This window comes from Seriola dumerili, unplaced genomic scaffold, assembly GCF_002260705.1.
Source record: "Seriola dumerili isolate Sdu_G_001 unplaced genomic scaffold, Sdu_1.0 BDQW01000242.1, whole genome shotgun sequence".
Lineage (NCBI taxonomy): Eukaryota > Metazoa > Chordata > Actinopteri > Carangiformes > Carangidae > Seriola > Seriola dumerili.
This window is the reverse complement of record NW_019174497.1, coordinates 4,098,484-4,117,908: the sequence shown is the minus strand read 5'-3', so window position 1 is coordinate 4,117,908 and position 19,425 is coordinate 4,098,484. Positions and strand designations below refer to the sequence as shown.

General features: G+C 39.6%; 1 protein-coding gene across 1 annotated transcript in view; it reads right to left on the bottom strand.

Moving 5' to 3' along the window:
- Positions 1-19,425, bottom strand: part of LOC111229774 (potassium voltage-gated channel subfamily KQT member 1-like) — a 161,190-nt gene that overhangs the window by 138,591 nt on the left and 3,174 nt on the right. The window contains exons 2-6 of the mRNA XM_022756245.1: positions 8,911-9,001; positions 2,775-2,901; positions 2,485-2,563; positions 2,291-2,387; positions 79-219 (exon numbers count right to left, since the gene is read on the bottom strand). Coding sequence (XP_022611966.1) covers positions 79-219; positions 2,291-2,387; positions 2,485-2,563; positions 2,775-2,901; positions 8,911-9,001 — 535 coding nt within the window. The remainder of the gene's footprint in view (positions 1-78; positions 220-2,290; positions 2,388-2,484; positions 2,564-2,774; positions 2,902-8,910; positions 9,002-19,425) is intronic.

Genomic DNA, 19,425 nt, shown 5'->3' with positions numbered 1-19,425 from the left:
GTACTCATACAAATGTGGAAATACCTACAAAAACTGCTATTATACAATGCATTTCTTTTTCTAGATTTTCTGCCTTACCACGCCCCACCACAGGGCATCGGCGTAGCTGGAGAAGCCCGTCTTGCCCTCCTCATCTACAGCATCCTTCTCCGCCAAGTAGACAAAGTAGGAGGAAAAGATCAGGCCCAGGAATCCAATGTACAGAGTGGTGATCAGCTCCTGAAAAAAAATACACCTGAAGTCAACTAAAAGCACTACTGTGAAAATGTTGTGTGAGAGATTATACAGGTATGAAGAATGTACCGAGACCACTTGTACACTGTACTAATTGTACTATTTTACTCTGCTTTGCTCGCTGACAAAGTTGTAACTGACAACAGCAAATTTACATTCCAAATCAATTTAGAGCTGTAAAATTACATAAACAGTATTAAAATTGCTTATAAGGGCAAGAAACATTATACAAAATGTACTGTGACAATGTGCCCTGATCTTTTTTCTAGGTGTTAAAGAGCCAGGTTGGTGACAGCACACATCAGCATCACTTCAAAACAACACAGAAGTTTCAAATGACCTGTGAATGACATGCTGCGTGCTGCCCCTAACTGATGCCAAGCTTTCTCCTAGTGTTTAAAGCAAAGGCTGTCAGGTCGGCTTATCCCTGTCTGGGTCTTCCCCCTGTCCATGTGTGCTGAAGAGACTAGCTTGTAGCGTCATTATTACTGGAGCCATGAGAGCGTTTTTGCACACGCAAGACTTGTCAGCTTCCTGAGTTTTATTGATGCTCTTAGGCCTCTTAGGCTTAAGATTTAAGAGACCGGTCTTGTGTCAGATAGGTCACCCACCACCTTCTGCAAAGCAGGAAGGATAAATAGGATGTGGTGGTTGTTATAGCTAACTACTATACAGTAGTTGGTAGGTCTAGTAGTTAGTAGGTTAGTAGGTCTACAATCAGTCAGGATTATGGCATTGAAAAGGACACTGACGCTGCACTTACATGGAGAGTCGGTCAGTTACAAGTGACCATTTATACATTGGATGCTTCTTTGAAAGTGTCATGGCAGAGAGTGAGCACAGTTTCTGGCCTTTGTCCCCTTTACCTACTGAGCTGTGTTTGAGGTTAAAACCCAGATGAATTAGGACCATAGTTCTATGAAAAGGGATGGAGACCTCCAGCAATACAATACATTTCCACTAAACAGAGCAGATAATTTGATAAAGTGGTCATCTGACAAAAGGGAGATGGCAACAAATCACATTAGGCTCATCCTGGATTCATCTGAACATTTATTTTCTTGACCTTTGCACGCAATCCTCAGTAATCGGTCCTGTTCTTATGCATCAAAGAGACATGAATGTCAGATTTGACTATAACCAAAGAACACTGTCTACTTCAAGGATTAAGAAAAGAACCTCTGACTTCATTGTGTATCAGCCTGAGAAAGTACTAAAACAAGTGTACCAGGATACAATGAAGAAAAAAGGAGAGGCAACCTTGACTACCTCTCTTCTCCTTATATAGCCAGGTCTGCTGTGGCTTATTTGTGCACGTGTGCATGTATGTCTGACTGTGTACACTGGATTTGTTATAATAAACTGTAACTATGGTATGGATTACAGCTTCTGCCTGCTGTCTGCCTGCTGTATAAGCAGCCGATAGAAGAACCTGCTGCTGAATGACCCAACACAAGGGTAAATGGCATTCTTATCTGTCTGATGTGTGCAGATATTTGAACCAGGCTGTGTTCTTAGTGTGACACAGGCCAACAAAAGACAGTATCAGCCTGAATACTCTAAAGGTGCCATATTGTATAAAGTGAGATTTCCAGGTCTTTTTTGATTATAAAGCAGGTCTAGGTTTTATATTAATACTGTGAAAATATCAATGTGCTCAATCAATGGAGATCTGCACACAGCCCGTATTCAGAAACTGAGCTTAAAACGAGCCGTCAGGACTTCCGTAACTTTGTGATGTCACAACAAAGCAACGACCGCTCTCAGCCATACCCCAAGCTCCACCTACCTGAACCTACCATCCAACCTTGCAGGATTTGGTTCCTCTGAGTGTTTACCTGAAATCAGCTATATTTTCATTCAATTACTCAGAAGACAGTCAGCTAATCAGAAGAGAGGCTCAGAGCCCCCTCTCTCTTGATTGGCTCACTGACCTGCTGTTACTAGAGCTCCAGAGAGAAGCCTGAGAGAGTTTATGTAAAAATGTATCTTCTTATGGATCAACACTTCAAATAAAGCACTGGAAAAGTGTAAAATATGGGACCTTTAAACCCACCTGTCGATGAATGAAGACTACAGATCCTAGAAGCCTCCATGTTCCCCCCTGTCGATCCACATGTAGCATGCGCAAGATTTGGAGGAAACGGATGCCCCTGCAACACACAACACCGCCTCATCTGTATTATCATCTTCTGAGTCAACTCCAGCTATGAGTAAAGAATAAAATGCAGAACTGATTCATTTCTCTACCTGATGGCAGACGTGGCAAACACTTGGCCATTGGACCCTACACCCAGCACAATGATTGAGGCAATGACCACTATCAAATCTGTGAGAAGGAGAAAAGAGACAAAGACAGACAAAAAAAAAAAAAATCAAATTAATTGTCATCAAATCAGGGGTGGAATCTGTTCAGTTTCAATGAAAGCTTGTACTAAAATAAAGCCTTACATTGCTTGAATGATCTAAGTTGTTGATCTACAAGAACAAATCATGCATCCGTTGCATTAAATGGGAACAAAGGAAAATGCCAGGTGCACCTATGATTGATATGGGCTTCCTGATAAAGCGGAGGCGTCCTTTGATGCCCGCATATTTGCTGCGACAGCCTGCCGACCACAGCCGGACCACATACTCTGTGCCAAAGAACAGCACCAGCACAATCTCCTGTGGAGCACAATGCAAACACAGAGCAAGGGTTACATTAAACCATTGGTACAGAGACAATAATTGCGAAAAACACATACAGATCAAGAGGATGTGGAAGTAGATAAGGTATCATTTCTAAAAGCAACGATAACGCACTGCCATGCATTAACACTAATCTGAAAGCATTAAGGCCATTATAATCAATCATCAAGGTTTACGATATGATATGAGTGGGCAATGACAAGTGTGTGACATAGAGAAAGAGAGGCACTGAGGTGGTCTAGTAGGACCGAGACCACGAAACCACCCAGGAGAAAAGATGGAGGTTGATAGCATGGCTGATGACAGCTCATATTGAGACAGGGTCAATGGCTAAGTGATTGGAGCCACAGGATGAAATGCCACCACGCTGCCTACGAACAGATAAGAATGATAAATAATCATCTTGAATGTTGAGATTGTGATGTAAATGTAAACCTTTTTGTTGCACCTGAAGACAGATAAATATACTTGTTATGAAAAAATGAGGATAACAGATTCAAACTTGTATAGTCCAGAGTCAATGAATTGTTTAGATATTTGTGCAGATATAACCTCACCTGTCAGCAAAATGAACACCTTTCAGTCAGACCTGTCCATAGATTATGAAGTGGTATACAGACATAGCAACGGGGGCAACAAACAGAGTCTGCTACTCTCATGCACAAACAATAAGGCTATGGCGGCTGGGTGGGTTCAACTGAAATGGATGTTATAGGTAGCCTGGTTCCAAACCTCTGAATCGCTGCCAACATCTCCGATTTGTTCTGCCATTCGAGTATGAATGAATGAAATGAAACCACGTGGTCATTCAGCCTGATTATCAGGCTATGTTATATGGATTTACTGAACCAATTCTGCCTCCTTTTCTCCCTCTCTCTTTGTCTTTAACTCAATAACAGAAAATGAGCAAATGATGAGGCCTGACAAGGAGAAAAGGAATCCCAGACAACTCAAGTGCAAAATCTAAAGCTGTAAACATGGTTAATTAATGAATATAGGCAAACTGAAAATTTAGAAAACAGCAAAAAGGATGTCTCCATCTGTCTGCCTCATCAGTATGATGATCCTTATAAGGGTCTTAAGTTAGTATTCAAAATAAAATTGATTTCCACACTGCTGCTGCTAAAGTATCACAAATTTGTCAGTGCATTTTCTATACTTGAGTGACACTGTTGCCTGCCAGGATAGTGTCTGGCGTGATTGACAGGTCATTGTTTTTGGGCTCTGTGGTGCTGTGTTATTGCAGCAGGGCTCGTGGTATTACGTTTCATATAAGGGGTGGTCAGGGAGCAGCCAGTTCAAGCAATCAACGAGATGGCCACCCACATGGCCTTAGATTTCAACAGACAGTATGGTGGCTAAATATGATGGATACACGGTGGCCAGGAAAGAGATCTCCACCAGACACACTTAATTAGTTCATAAGAGGCACATGTTTGTTGCCCCCGATGCTGTCTCTATATAACACTTCATAATCTATGGACAGGTCTGACTGAAAGGTGTTCATTTTGCTGACAGGTGAGGTTATATCTGCACAAATATCTAAACAATTCATTGAATCTGGACTATACAAAGTTGAATCTGTTACTGACCAACAAGGTGGGAACTTTTGATACTTCCATCCTATTTACAAAAGCTCTGGTTACCTTATTATGGGAGGATAATAATGTTCATTGTGTGTATATGTTTTTAGAAAAAAAACTAATAAGCTTTTACTAACATTGCCACACAGCCCAAACCAAAACATTAGCACCAGCACAAAATGGCCAAAGAATTCCAGTTCATCAAGCTCAGTAATTGGGACATCTGGGTTACATTTCAAAGTCAAAGGTAGACATGAATTTGGGGCATTTGAAAGGATTAGTCATAATAATTCCATAAAATGGGTCACCCAGATGTTGGGGTGTTTTTTGCATGTGTATCAGAAACTGGCAACTACATGTTTGCTGAAAACAGCCGCCTGTTCGCGCAGTGATAATCTCGTCAAGCCAGACGCGGATGAAGCTCATTTGAAGAGCTGCTTGGGAATTATGGTATCACATGAAAATGTGATTAGATTGCTTCATCTGTGTGTCCCACTACAAGGGATGAGCACGTACGCGCACACAGACACATAAAGTCGCTCATAATTACATCTATATTAACCTAAGCTTTACGAAGCTTTTGCAACTCATGGATGGGACACAATCCAAAGTAATGGCCTTGTTACTCATGTTGGATTTCAGACAATAATGTCAATCCCATTTAAACTGCACATGCTTCAGAGGAGAGTAAATTAAAATCTCAGAATTAAAGATATTACTTCTTTTTTTCTAATTTGTAAGATTCACTCATGAATACTCTTTATAATCGTGTGGCCAGTTTAGTTTTCCCTTCCACCTAGCAGGTAGATGATCTGAATATGATCTCATTCTCATGGACTTTAAACATCAGATCAGTGTTCAATTACTTCTGGTTCAATGGCATAGCAATTGTAATCGAAACAACCAAAAGATTTACATCAGGTCACCAAAAAAAACCTTGAGGGTTCACCCCCTCTGACCAGAAATAAAAACAGCATATTTCATGGAACAATTCATATTCAACACAACATTGACATTTTTTATTGACAATGGTGCTAAATAGACGTCATTACTATCATTAGGCATCATCTAAAAACCATCAATATCCAAACAGAATGAATGAATGAAATTAGTGTGGCAACTAAAGCGTTGGGTGGATGAACAGACCAACAAACATTTGAGTAAATTGTTGGAAGATCGTTAACAGTTTGTTTCAGTTGGATGTTCTGTTGCTAGTAGCAACAGCTGCTGGTTCTTAACTGACATCGTTACATCCAGGCATCTTTTATTGACTTGTCAGAGCAATATCTGTTGATTTGTCATTCAGTAGAACTAGAGTTTTTCTATGATCAGCTTACTGTTATATCTAAGCATTATACTAGCTCAGTGTGCTCAGTGTGCAGCGTTCTTAGTAACTGTGTAATTACTGTTGGGATAACTTGTGTCTTCAACTGTTTTTCCTTTTACTCTTATACTGTGAGCAGGTACGTGTTTGCCAAATTATTTACTGTACTTCCTATGGGGAATCTTTGTTGATACATTGTTTCTTCCTGACCTAAAGTACGACAGTCTCTACTTTTGTGAATCCAGTTTCCTCGTAACTGTACTAACTCATTTTACAATAAATCTGGCCTGTCTGTTACTGCAATCGTCATCATTTCCTGATTTCAAAACACTGTCACTGAATTTGTCATCAAATTCAATCCACAGTTTCACAACTGTTTCCAGTGTAATTGTGTAATCCAGTGCTTCCAATTCTTTGAAATCAACAAAGAAAATAATACGTAATACGTATAGAACAAATGAACATAGATCAGGCAACATGTTTTAAATCAATCATGATACTGATATGGATATTTTTCAACTACTGATATTTATCTCCATATAACAAACAGATGAAAAATTACAAATACACTTATTGAATTATAATATTCAAAATATTTAATGTGCTCCACTGTTATGCATTAGGGGAAACAAACCCTTCACTTCTGAAACCAAACCTTAGCAAATTTTGGTAGCTTTTAATTATAATTTGCTTTAAAACTTTAATTTAGGCAACAGAAATCTGTAAATACTAAACAAAAATAATAAGGCTTCTTCTTGGGGCTTTAGCTTAGCATCATCAATATGGTAAATTGGTGAGAGCAGGAGGTAGTCTGTGTAGACCTGAGCTTAACATAGGCCACGTAGGCCACAACAAAATGAGAAAAAAACTTAATAAGACTTTATATTCAAATATTTAATGTAAAATCATGTGACTTTATCAACTCATTCATCATGATCAAAAATAAGATTTTAAGATATTTTATGGCCTCAAATTACAAAAAGAAAGAAAAAGAAAATCAAATTTAGACTTAATGGATCTTCAGCTATCCTGCTTTAATGGAAGTGTGTTTAGCCTGCTGCATACTTGTACACCTACACACATGGTGAGGGCAGAAGAATAGTTCTGTAGTATGTGTTAAAATTTTAAAATAGGGAACTGATGAACATGACCTGGGCAGAAGAGAGGACAAAGAAGAGATCCATGTGACACATGTGTGTTCCTCTATGCCTCTGCCCAGCCTAGATAGCTTCACTCTGGCAGCTGCCCTGAAGGCCAAATCTCCTCAAGGCCTAATGTCCCCTCTGCCATCCAAAACAAGCAGCCTGCGAATCACGGATGTCAGCTAACCCTGAACTTTCTAAGTATAGCTGCTACCACCAGTATATGCCACCATGACACCACTCACACAGCTCCACCCCCTCAAACACACACACATACACGCATGCAGTGGGATCCAAATGTCTGAGTTACTTACCCATTCGAGTAAATTGGAAAGTGGTCTCAGACTTTTGGACCCCACTGTATATACACATGCATACACACACACTGAAACACAGCCAGGTGTATAAATAAACCGTACAAAAGAAAACACTACGAAGTAAAAATGTATGTGTTTGTTTTCTCTCTATGTCTTTATGGAGCTGAGAGTAATGAGGCAACAGAAAAAAGGTGTAAGGAGAGAGGAAGGTGAAGGAAGGAGAGAGACAGAAAAAGAGAAAGTCAGGGAGAAAGAGAGTTGGAGATAATGACAGAGAGTATTTGGCTCTTCCTGCGTATAAATAAATGAATAACCGTGATAGTGGGTCTTCAAAGGGCACTGGCCAAAAGTTTACAGAACACAGTGTCCACTCTGTCCTCTGATTGCCCCCGGGACTCAGGAGGTGGTACGTGTGTGTGTGTGTGTGTTCTTGTGAGAGTGTGTGTGTCTGCCCGTGTGTGTGTATGTGTGTGTGTGTGTGTGTGTGTGTGTGTGTGTGTGTGTGTGTGTATGTGTGCAGCCTTTGTGTAAGTGTCTGTGTAAACTGTGCGCGAGTATGCGGTAGCTACGTGTGTATTTATATTCACAGTGTGCTGGCAAGAGACAGATGATGCAAGCTCTTTGTAGAGTTTCCAAACGGCAGTCGTAATTTTCTCTACCTGTTGTAAGCCCTGGATTTATTGCATCACTTAGCAGCCTTAATGGCCTAATAAGCCACAAAAAAGTCAATTTAGCAGCAAGTATCAGCAAGTACAGTCTGTGTGGAGCCAAATGGTTCCGCATAACTGGTGTCATCACAATCGTGTAAAAACAATGGCTCCTGAACATACCCATGCTCATAATCTCTGTACACATGTTACTTGTTGTTAAGTGCTTTGGGTGCATGTAAAACAAGCTGTCAGGTGTGGACCGGCTTGCAGTAACTACAAGTGATTCATCTGTTTGAGCTTTGTAATATCTTTGGGCTGAGGTGTAAGATGGCGGGTTGAGATCCTTCCCAGCCAAGATCTTCTGTCTCCATCATGTGGACACAGGAGGGTACTGCAGTGCAGCTAAAGACTAGTCATGTGTCTCTGTGTCTGCATCTTTTTCTGGAAAAATATCACTTTTGCTATCAAGAAAAAACGCGCAACAGGCAAATGTCAAATGTTCTACTGCAGTGAATTCTCTCAGCAGACAAGTGATAACACCCACATCAACAAGAGAGCATTATGTGGGCTGCAACTGATGATCCTTTTCATTTTAAATTTGATTAAATGTTAAATCCACACAATAAAAATTGTAAAGTTCTCAGAGCACAGGGTGGCATCTTAGAGAATGTTTGTTTATACCCAGCAAAATCCAAGAATATTTGATTTACAATGGTACAATACAGAGAAAAGCAGAAAATCCTCACAATTGAAAAGCTGAAACTAGAGAATGTTTTGGCCTTTTTGCTTCATAAATGATTTGATTCTTAATCACTTTCCGAAAATTGTTGCCAATTTTGTCAGCTCGTCCATTTACATCATTTCAGAGGAAGTTTTTTTAATTATTGGTGCAACCTTGTATCTACAATAATCCATGAGTGAATTATTAGCTTTGGTTTGTTTGAGTATCAGTACAGTGAAACTACTCACCATCCAGAAGAGGGTTCCAGTGGCAAAGTCTGCATATTGCTCTATAGTTGACAAGACGCTGAAGATTAGACACACCAGGACCATGAGAAAGCTGTAGGAAGAGACACAGTGTTTTGAGTCAGTTATCTCCCACTCACCACATATCACTCACTGTTCCACTAATGAAATGTAACAAACTAGAGATACTTTATCATTGTATGTAAGTCTTGTTCTAGTATTTATCTTTCACTACATTTTATTATTTATTATCATTATTATATTTTTAAAAATAATCAATGAATCAATCACTTTAATTGTTTCCAAAGAGCATTTGGTTGGGCAGCAGTGACACAGAAACTCAGGGCAAAATACATCATATAACTAACTGTAGGGGCTTATATTAGTTTACACCTAGAAATGGCAGAAGGTATCAGATTTTGTATAGTCTGATATCCTATTTATGTCTGTAGAATCAACTGGTCTGTAAGTTGTGCTTATCCTTTGACTACAACCTTCGCTTTTATTCACATTTTTTCACAGTGTCACTTTTTACACTTGAAATAAATGCACCCCCCCTTTTGCCTCTTTCGCTGTTCCTGTCAGTGTGCAGGCAGTTTTTACAGGAATGGGACAAATGAGATTTTAAAAAGGGAATCATAGGAGTGTAGCTCTGGGTGTAGGGGACGGGCAGCGTCACACAGAATGGAGCCTGCTTTCTTGAAGAGTCGACTGTTTTACAAAACGGGCAGGTTTTTCTGCCGAATAGCATTTTGCTGCAGACAAACCACCTGAGTGAGCGCATGTTTCTGATACACACTGAGAGATGCAACTCAAAATTATAATATTAGCTACAAATGAAAAGAAACAAGCTGTTTACAAGCCAGTTTTCCTGCATAAATGTCAAGGTACTTTGTCTGTTTTTCTTTTTGTCATCAATCTGCTTGTATTAACAGCGAGCAGGATGTTTCCACGTCTCCTAGCAACAGTAAAACATTCCGACGAGACCGTCCATCTGTCAGTGTATATACATAGTCTACAAATATAGCCGTGCGAGTGTGACATCCACCACCAGCACACCTACATGAAGGTAGAGGGCAAGGAAAAGGAAGGAGGGAGAAGAAGGAGTGAAGTGGGGGGAGGAAGGTAAGGCTGCAACTAACAGTTATTTTCAGTATTGATTCATTTGTCGGTTCATTTTCTCGATTTACTGTTTTATCTGCTTTTTTACGTATCCTCCTAGAGCCCAAGGTGACACATTACTCCATCCCACATACATAAACTTACATCTTCAAATACATTTACACACACACAAACATGGAAAGAAAGAGAATGTGGTCTTAGATCATGCCTATATAATTTCCCCAAACTGCAATGGTGTCTGCACTAAATTAGCTTGTTTTGCCTGAGCAACAGTCCAAAGATATTGAGTTCACCATCATAGGAGCACATCCTCATATTGGAGAAGCTAAAAACAAGAGATGGTTTGGCATCTCAACTTGAAAATTGACAAATATCCTGCTGACCAGGGGGCCAGATTATGCACGATAAATAGATACATTTTTATTTTTTTAAATACACCATAATAACAATAATAACAGAGACCTAAAAACCTATTTCATTATGTCTTTTATTTTGCTTATTTTATTCATGGTACCTCATACCATTTATTCATTCATTGGCTTTCTTAAAATCAAAAATCTGATCGTTTACTTTTATTTTTTAAACTGAGCATTACTTGCATTTTCTTTTGCTACTGCAGTACACTTCATTTAAGCTACTTAAAAACTTTAAATTAAGTTTTTTGGATGGTAACTATAACTTTCACTTGAGACATTTACCAACTTTATTAAAAATTGTATTTACTTCTTAAACCACGGCACTGTTGATTTAGTTATTCATTTGCTCATTCTAAGTTTTTAAAGAGGCTCATGACGGGCTTCGCCGGGTCTTTCCTGACCGTACAGGAACTAAGAGCAGAATCAGTTGTGTGTGTTTTCACCATCCCAGAAGTAATCTGTGGAACACATCTTTTAAGTGCTTTTCCATACCATCAGTGTTTGCATGCACCATCATCACAAACATATAGCAGTGCATTATGATGCTGTGTACCACAAGCAGGATTACATGCCATATGCTGGAAGAGTCTTGTAGGTGGGGTCTGTTGTTTAATATTATTCATGTAACATACAAAATAATGCAGAGACACATATATTTGTATATATTGCTGAATGCTAATTTCACTGAGGCCACCACACTGGAGGTTTGATCTATAATTTCTTAATTATTGATCAAAGTATCCCCAAAAGAGAAGCATTTTATTAAATGAGACACCCATTCCAGACCCACCTGTATATACACACACACAATCCAGTTAATTTAAGGAAAAGATGTAAAATGTGTGCTATACTTCAAAGATCTTACTCATTTCTGGTCTGTCAGGTGGTAGGATAAGTGTAAGACAGAGTGTGGTGATAGAGGGCAAGATTCCTAAAGGAGGATTCCCTCACACACAGTCTATAACACATTGGCCAGATGGGACGGTGATTTTATTCTGAGGATTAGTTCTCACAACCCCCCCACCCCACCCCCCCACCCACCCACACACCCCCATCCTCCCCTTGGATTGTGTTTTAAAACACAAATACAAGAAAAATGCAGAAGCTTGGGAGCACAGTGTCCTTAGTGTATTCCCAGACCTATGATGAAACCAGTCATCAACAAGAGGTTGAGCTGAGGTGACATCATCCCCTCCGACTTAGTACAGTACTCATCCCAGTATGGTAGTGAGGATTTTGGTTTGGTCCCCTCTTTGCTCCACATTACTGGACAGGCCTTCAGCCTTCGAAAAGCCTTTGAAAGCAGCCAGTCACATCTTGGGATGTTGGGAGTGCCAGCTGGGCTAGCCAATGAGATTTCATGGTTAGACACGCCCCTTGGTGCGGGGGTCCTCGACATATGGGAGTGAAGGATTTGAGATGTGTATGACAACTAAAATCTAGGCTTAGAGCCAATCCAACCCCCTGTAGAGTGTACATTTTCACTAAAAGCAAATGATTCCACATGCAGGACATCGCGTAAAAGCAGGCGCAAAAGAGGTCATGCAAATGAGGAATGAACCAGTTGTATTAAAGCAGTCTTACTGCTCAATTTAAAACTGTAACTTCAAAAATAAGGGCTGAATAAGATGTCAAGAAATTATGGATAATTCTTATCACATTTGAAAATTGATCAGCTCCAGCATTTGCCTGCAAAATTCTACACCACAATTTTAATGAATTAATGTTTTATTGCTGCTTAGCACAAAGGCCACTTGTGGAAACTGAAGTGTGGGACTTTGCTGTGTTATCCTGTGTTGTCTTACTTGACTGACTTACTTTTCTTGTCAGATTAATAGTAATAAACAAAAGTAAATAAACCATCTGTAGTAAACTAAAGAAAGGAAAAGTCACCAAAACACTGTGAGTCGCACTTGTATCAGATGATCAACTATTAGTTTTAAACTTCATCATCAGTGGCTGATCCAGATCAGTTCATCCACCATTAAACAGACTACAGCCTTAGCCTCCAAAGATACCGTACTTCCTGCTGCAGCTCCCTCACCAATCTAATGAAATTGTTTAAACTTTTTTAAACATCTAATGTTAATGTCTGTTTACATCTGTCTGAGTTTTGGGAGCTTGCACAACGGGCAAACTGAACTATATAACAAAATGTCAAATTCCTTGATGTAAAAAATATCTCTGACAGAACTGTTTAGTTCCGCTGGCTATTAAAAAAAAAGAATGTGTTGCTCAGGTATGAAAACAAAATTCCCCATGCAATTAATAATACTGACATTCTTAATTCTCAGTGCAAATCAACTCCACAAAAAGCAGATACAATGCATTCAGACCACATGTATGAGACACAGAGGGGGAATGTAATATGAAAAACAATTGTGATATCCATTTTGCTGTGGTAATCTTGGCCTTTGTACATTCACTGATTTGATGTGTCTGGTCATTGGGAATAACTATTTGTTATATGTTGTTGCTGGGCTCTCAGGCAGTGGCATTACCAGTGACCAGGCAGAGAGAGCAGGTCAAACAACGGCAGGTAAAGTCAACTCAAAACCCATTTCCCTTGTGTTGAAATGAGATCATTTTATTAGGATAAGCATGAATATGATGTCACAGCCATGTAGGTCACTGACAAGGTCATGTAATCTGTGTGTTTCCCCTCAGCGTATGGGACTATGGCCTTTGTTTTGTTTTGGAGGGATAAGAGTGGACTGCAATAATATAATACTGTCCCAGCGGTGGGATAAATGCCATAATTCACTGGACAGACCGTCAAGCACAAGGCAGCAGCCAATTCTGTATTTAATGAAGCTAATTAGAGCAACATTACTGTAATATATTTTCAAGTGGCACAAGCAGCATAGTATGTCTTCAAAATTTTGATTGGCACTAAAGAGAGCAAAATGCAATTTTCCAAGCAAACGTGGAGTCTACATAGCAGATGGTTTACTGGTTCACACAACTTCAACTTCACATTACGAATGTCCCAAGCAGATCAGCATGATCAGAATCAGATTGTTTTTTTTGTTTGTTTGTTTGTATTTTTTTCTGATGGATCATATTGACCATATACTGTAGGGCCCAATCCATAGCTAATCATTTAAACCACAGCAGGGGTATAACACCTGTTGATGTATTCTGTTGTACAACCCTCCAGCTGCTTGAAAACTGAATTTTTGTTCATGCTTGGAATTAAAACAAGCAGTTCAAAACCTGTCTAAAGATTTGTGAGCAAAAAATGTAATATAGATTAGACTTTATATTGTAGTAATCATCCATGTAAAAAAAAAAAATCATACTTTGTACGTCGTACTTGTAGTTGACATGACTTCAAGTTTGCAACCAATGTCTCTTCACACATAAAAAGCTCCCAGGATTAAACAACACAAAACATACAGCCCTGATAAAAACCACTGAATTGAATGTAATGTTTTAAGGTGCTGTATTTATTCAGGCTGTATACAGATAGTAGCTAGACAGCGTGATTTAGCATTTTCCTAATGTCATATCCTAAAGCTTCCTGCATTGACACCCCAGGGACGTGTCTGCTGCAGACAGGACTGGGTCACTCACAACCATTAGCCAACCTTATTTAGCCAGGCCAAACCCCTGGGATCTGATTAAAACAAAACAGCTGGGGCTTTAGTGAGAATTACTGACTGCAGATCCAGCTTCACTAAAATAAGTACAACGTAGAGCCACACCAAACCCTCTACTCAATCAACTGTGAAACTAAGGCAATATAAGCTTAGTAAACATCACCTAAATACAGACAGCAGGGACACTGGCCTCAAAGTGCGGGTGACAAGAAAGAGACATGTTTACATTTGCAGATTAATACATGAACATTAATGTATAAGTATGCAAAACACACACTTCCTACACTGTGCCCAGACCGGATTACACAAACACAAATCTAATTAATTCATCAACTAATCATTTCAGCTGTACTTAATTCTGTTCCCAGGTCTCACTCTAGGATACCTGAGAGCGCCCTAATGAGAGCTAATGTGGCTTTAGGGCATGCCTGACCTGACAAGTTAGCCAACTGATAGTAGCACCAGCATGCTAATATTACACTTTGAGCTTATGGCCCAACATTTGCTGCTTGTGGTTACATTTAATTTCTCAATAAAGACGGTGCTAAGTATACCAAAGGTTGGGTTAGCAATCTCTCCGTAAAGACGCCCAATCTAAATGTTAATGATGTCTCAACTTTAAGGTCTCTTCATCTAATTACACTCAGCAGTGGATATCAGATTGTGCCATCCTAAATCTACTGAAGTGTCCGACAGGTAGCACCTTTCTCCATCCCTGCCCTACTCTACCTTTGACCTACTTTTAAACCTTTGCACTGCACACGATTGTTTGATAACTTTATCCATGCAAAGAAAGGATAGTCTTTAACAAGCCACATATCCACATTGTGTCTGCTCAGGCTGAGGTACATTCGGCTGCTGCCACATTTTTACTAGAGAGCGATACCTCAGGTGTCCAGCCATCACAGTTTGTCAAGATCCATGACAAACTCCAACTCAAACTGCTTGTATCAAAGGCTTTTTAGGATGTAAAAAGTCTAAGAGTGACTGCGGTAAGTAGTATTATATCCCTACATTTGCCTTAAGCCACTCTTTTATGTAGATGAGTGTATGAATGAAGGTAAGTCAGTAGTGTCATCGCGTGTGCACCTTCTCAATAACTAGTGTTTTGTTGAGTTGGACCATTAGCGACCCAGAACCCAGCGACCAACACATTTACCACTGCCCTCCAAAACAAGACATAACTAGCGCTGTGTGGCAAACAGCTCTTTGGAAACTGAAATGCCCCTCTTTGCTTCTCATCAAAAAACCTTCTCCATCAAACAATGGAGACATATCCAACATCACCAAGTGTACCTTCAAACCAACCAGGCCTCACAAGGGAATTAGCATGTGTTAGTTACACTAACTAGCAATTTGCTCATTTCAGTCTCCCAGCCAAAATTACCACAAAACTAAACCCAAAGGTTATACAGTTCCACAATCAGCTCATAAAAGGATAATATTTTGGACTAGGAAAGCTTATTACCACAATCCAACTGTGCTTTCAGCTTTCAGTGTAAGCACTAGCCTACTCCTGCAAACCATCAAACAAGCTATCTCTACAGCATCTTAAAACATTACAACTCCAACATTACGATCTTACATCTACTTACCTTTAGCCAAACCACCCACTTTTTTTCTAAGCCAGAGCCATTCACTGGCACTGGCTATATGGTGTCAGCCATGTTTTTTTTTTTTTCAATTTAAACCAGTTACACTTGATTAAAGTTTCACCCTCAAACAGTGAGCCAAAGCCCCGCCCAGTTTACAGCTAATAAATAAACGTTTTTCTCATAGTTTCTTTTTTATTCACTTATTTCAAGATAAAGTATATAATATACAACAATATACATAATGAGACTGACATAAATCAAATCTGATCTTCTCACCTTTACATTTAAACCTGTCACTTGCTTCTCAAATTTGAATAAAAAGTTGTTTGAAAAATTAAAAACACCTTGCTGTTTTACAATAAAGTGGTCTGTTTAAATCAGTGATGCTATTCATATGCTGCTGCAGTACTGCTAAGTTTGCAGCTGATACGGTTCAGCATCCACCTGCACTGAGTCTAAGGTCAATTTGATTTGACCTTAGACACAGCGCAGGTGGATGCATGTCTGTAATAAATCTGTTCCTTGCAGGTCTTGTGATTTAACTTCCATAATGTTTCTTTATTTGTAAAACCCTGAGATTTCCCTCAGTTAAACACCTCTCTATTCTGAGGTTGCTTCTTGGGACATGACATGCTAAAAAGCGCTTGTGACTTTGACACACAAACACTTTGGCACAAACTTCAAGCCAAAAGCATGCCACTTGCCCTCGACATGACTGCTAGCTCTTTACCAACAACCCCACCCCACCCCACCCCCGCACCCCCCAATCCCATCCATGGAAGAGCTTAGGGTGGATTACACCACATCAGCCATCGGCCACAAACATGGATATTCCATCCTGGCTTAGCTATCAGCTTGTCCACCAAATACTTGGAAAATAGATGTAAATCTCCTCACAGGTTGGAGGACAAGATGAATGAAATCATTCATAACAAGTAACCTCAACAAATATATATGGCTGATTCAGCAACATGCATAGCCAAAAGGTAATACCCTGTTGTAGATTTACACACCATTGTAAAAAAGAAATACAGTTTCTAAAGGGACAGTGTTATGAGTTTAAAAACCTGTTCAAACCTCAAACCACCACTAAGAAATTCAAAGGCCAAGACAATGTGGTGATGGTAGGGTTACACGATCATCTGGCTCAAGGTTGACCTCAGGGTCGCGTGGGTCAAGTTGTTTAAAATTGAAATGCCGGTGCATCAATAAGTCATGTTAGAAAGGAGTAAAACAAAAACATTCTTATTTCAGATTAAGGCTGCAATGATTAGTCAATGGACAGCAAAAATATCTGCTACTATTTTGATGATCATTAAAGTATTTTTATGCAAAAATGGCCATAAATGCTGTTTTCATTCCCTCAAATAAAAAGATTTAACATCATATTAAACTGAAACTGAACTCTGAAAAAACTGAGATGAACACTTTTAATTATTAAGATTTTATTGACTAAACTATTAATTGAGAAAATGATAGGCATATTAATCAACAATGAAAATAACTGTTGGTTGCAGTTCAATTCTACATTAAATAACTTTTTAACATGTAGGGAAAGCTAAAGTTGTTGGCATGTTAATGACCATGTGCAGCAGACAGGTGCACATTTAGTGGCAAGACACTGGAAAAAGCAAAACTGGGGTCAAATTCTTTAACTGCAGAAGAAGTAGTATTAAAACAATATTCCCCCCACTGCAAATAACTTACTACAGAGAAATGGAAGTGACCCATACAGTACACTTCATACAGTCAGTAATCTCTTGTAAGCAGATATCCAACAAGAGGTTTCCTTTCTGCCCTTTCCGCATAGATGGAGGGGAAAGCCTGGAAGCGGAGGGTTCACTATAGCCATATCCATAATCTGCCCAGATATAAAAATACACAACAGAATCAAGTATTCCAAACAACATCTGGCCCGCTGCATTTTCACGAGGATAAACAGGTGCAATGCTTTCTCCACGGCAAACTGGTTGTGGTGTAGTGACATTACAGTGAATATGACTATTATCAGATAATGACATTTTTGATTACAAACACTGAAAATCAGAAAATTAAGGGATGTTTTTAAAAGAAAGCAAGTTGAGCTCTTCTTTTGTTTTACCTTCAACATTTTTGTCTCAAATGCACTTATATGTTTTCGACTGTAAGAAACTGATCTGTGAGACTTAAGATAAGAAGACCGAGAGGTATGTTTGTAATCTGCTTGCAGTCTGAGAAGGACATTTGGAACTCATGAGGACATAAATGTTTATTCCCTTTGGTTATGTAAAAGACTCAGATGGAGTGGCCTAATCGTGAAGGGGATCATTGCCCCAGGTTGTCTGTGTGCTGGTGAGTCTGCATGCAATTGCATAAGACTCTTTTCGGACACATGTCCACGTATGCTGCCCCAACTCCAAGGGATTTCTACCCGCCCTGACTAACTGTCTTCATTATTGTAGCATGTGCTTGAATGTTTGTGCTTCAGTCTGTCTACTCTGGGGTTGGACAAATATGACATTTAATATATGATATGAATTTTGTTGCATAATGTTTAAATTGAAACAGAACGGAATCTGTCTCTTCTTAAATGCAAATAAATTATTTAATGTTTCATCACTTTTATGAGATTAATCCCTCATGAAATAATAATGAGGCTTTTTGAATAGCACTTTAGGCTATAGTGAGGCACTACTGGAAAGTGACGAGACGGGTCAGGGCTAGCTGGTTAGCAGCGGAGAGTTAACATTGGTGTTGCTCTCCACCACTGGAGACGGCTGTTGTTGAGTAAAGGAATGAAGTTTGTTGCTGAACTTGCAACATTTCTTCTAGACTGATAAGTAAACAGCTTTTAATGCTAACGCGGATTATGTAGCGATAGCAAAACTTACAAATAGCTCCTTTTCTGTTCAACACACATATATCCAATACAGTATGTGTACATTGTGCATGGATTCATCTGTGTTGCTAAATGTCTATTCTGTAGATGGTGTGTGTTATCCTATTACGGTACCTGTTGATTGGACAGATGTTCTGAAACAGCCAGATGGAGTGTTGATGGCTGCATTTTCAGATAAGCCTTTATGAGCCAATATGTTTTGAGTGTCTCCCTTCATTGTTTTGCGCAATCCAACCTTATTTTCACATCTGTGTATGCGTGATGTTAGACGCATGCCTGTGTCTGCATGCAAACATGTATGCGTTTGTGTGCACTGAAATTGCTGGCGGTTTTGGAACTGTTGTTGATCCTCGCACAATAAAGGCAGCAATGAATACAGCAGCCACCTGTGTGTGTTGGTGTGTGTGTGTGTGTGTGTGTGTGTGTGTGTGTGTGTGTGTGTGTGTGTGTGTGTGTGTGTGTGTGTGTGTGTGTGTGTGTGTGTGTGTGTGTCATCCTATTGTAGAGCAAGCCTATTAGGGCTGTCATGAGTGCTGCATACGGCCCTTTATGCGTCTCTTCTCCCCTGCCAATCTCTAAAGAGGCCAGGAGAATAGATGGCCACCAGCGATAGCCATCAACAAGTAAGAGTTACTTAAAGGAGTGTCAGTGGGGGATCAGTCATAAGGGTTTAATATTAAATGAAGGACAGGCTCGGGTTCTCTCTCCTCTGTGAGGGGAGAACATTAGAGCCTCAATTACTGCTGGGACGGATTATCAGCAATGCATGGCACACAAAACACACAAACAACCAGTAGAATAGAGAATCTCTGCAGTGTTTCCATCCATCTGTGACTGACAAAGGTAACATTTGAATGAGAGGGAGAGACTGATTCGGCTTCTCTTCATGCACAATTTCACACAGA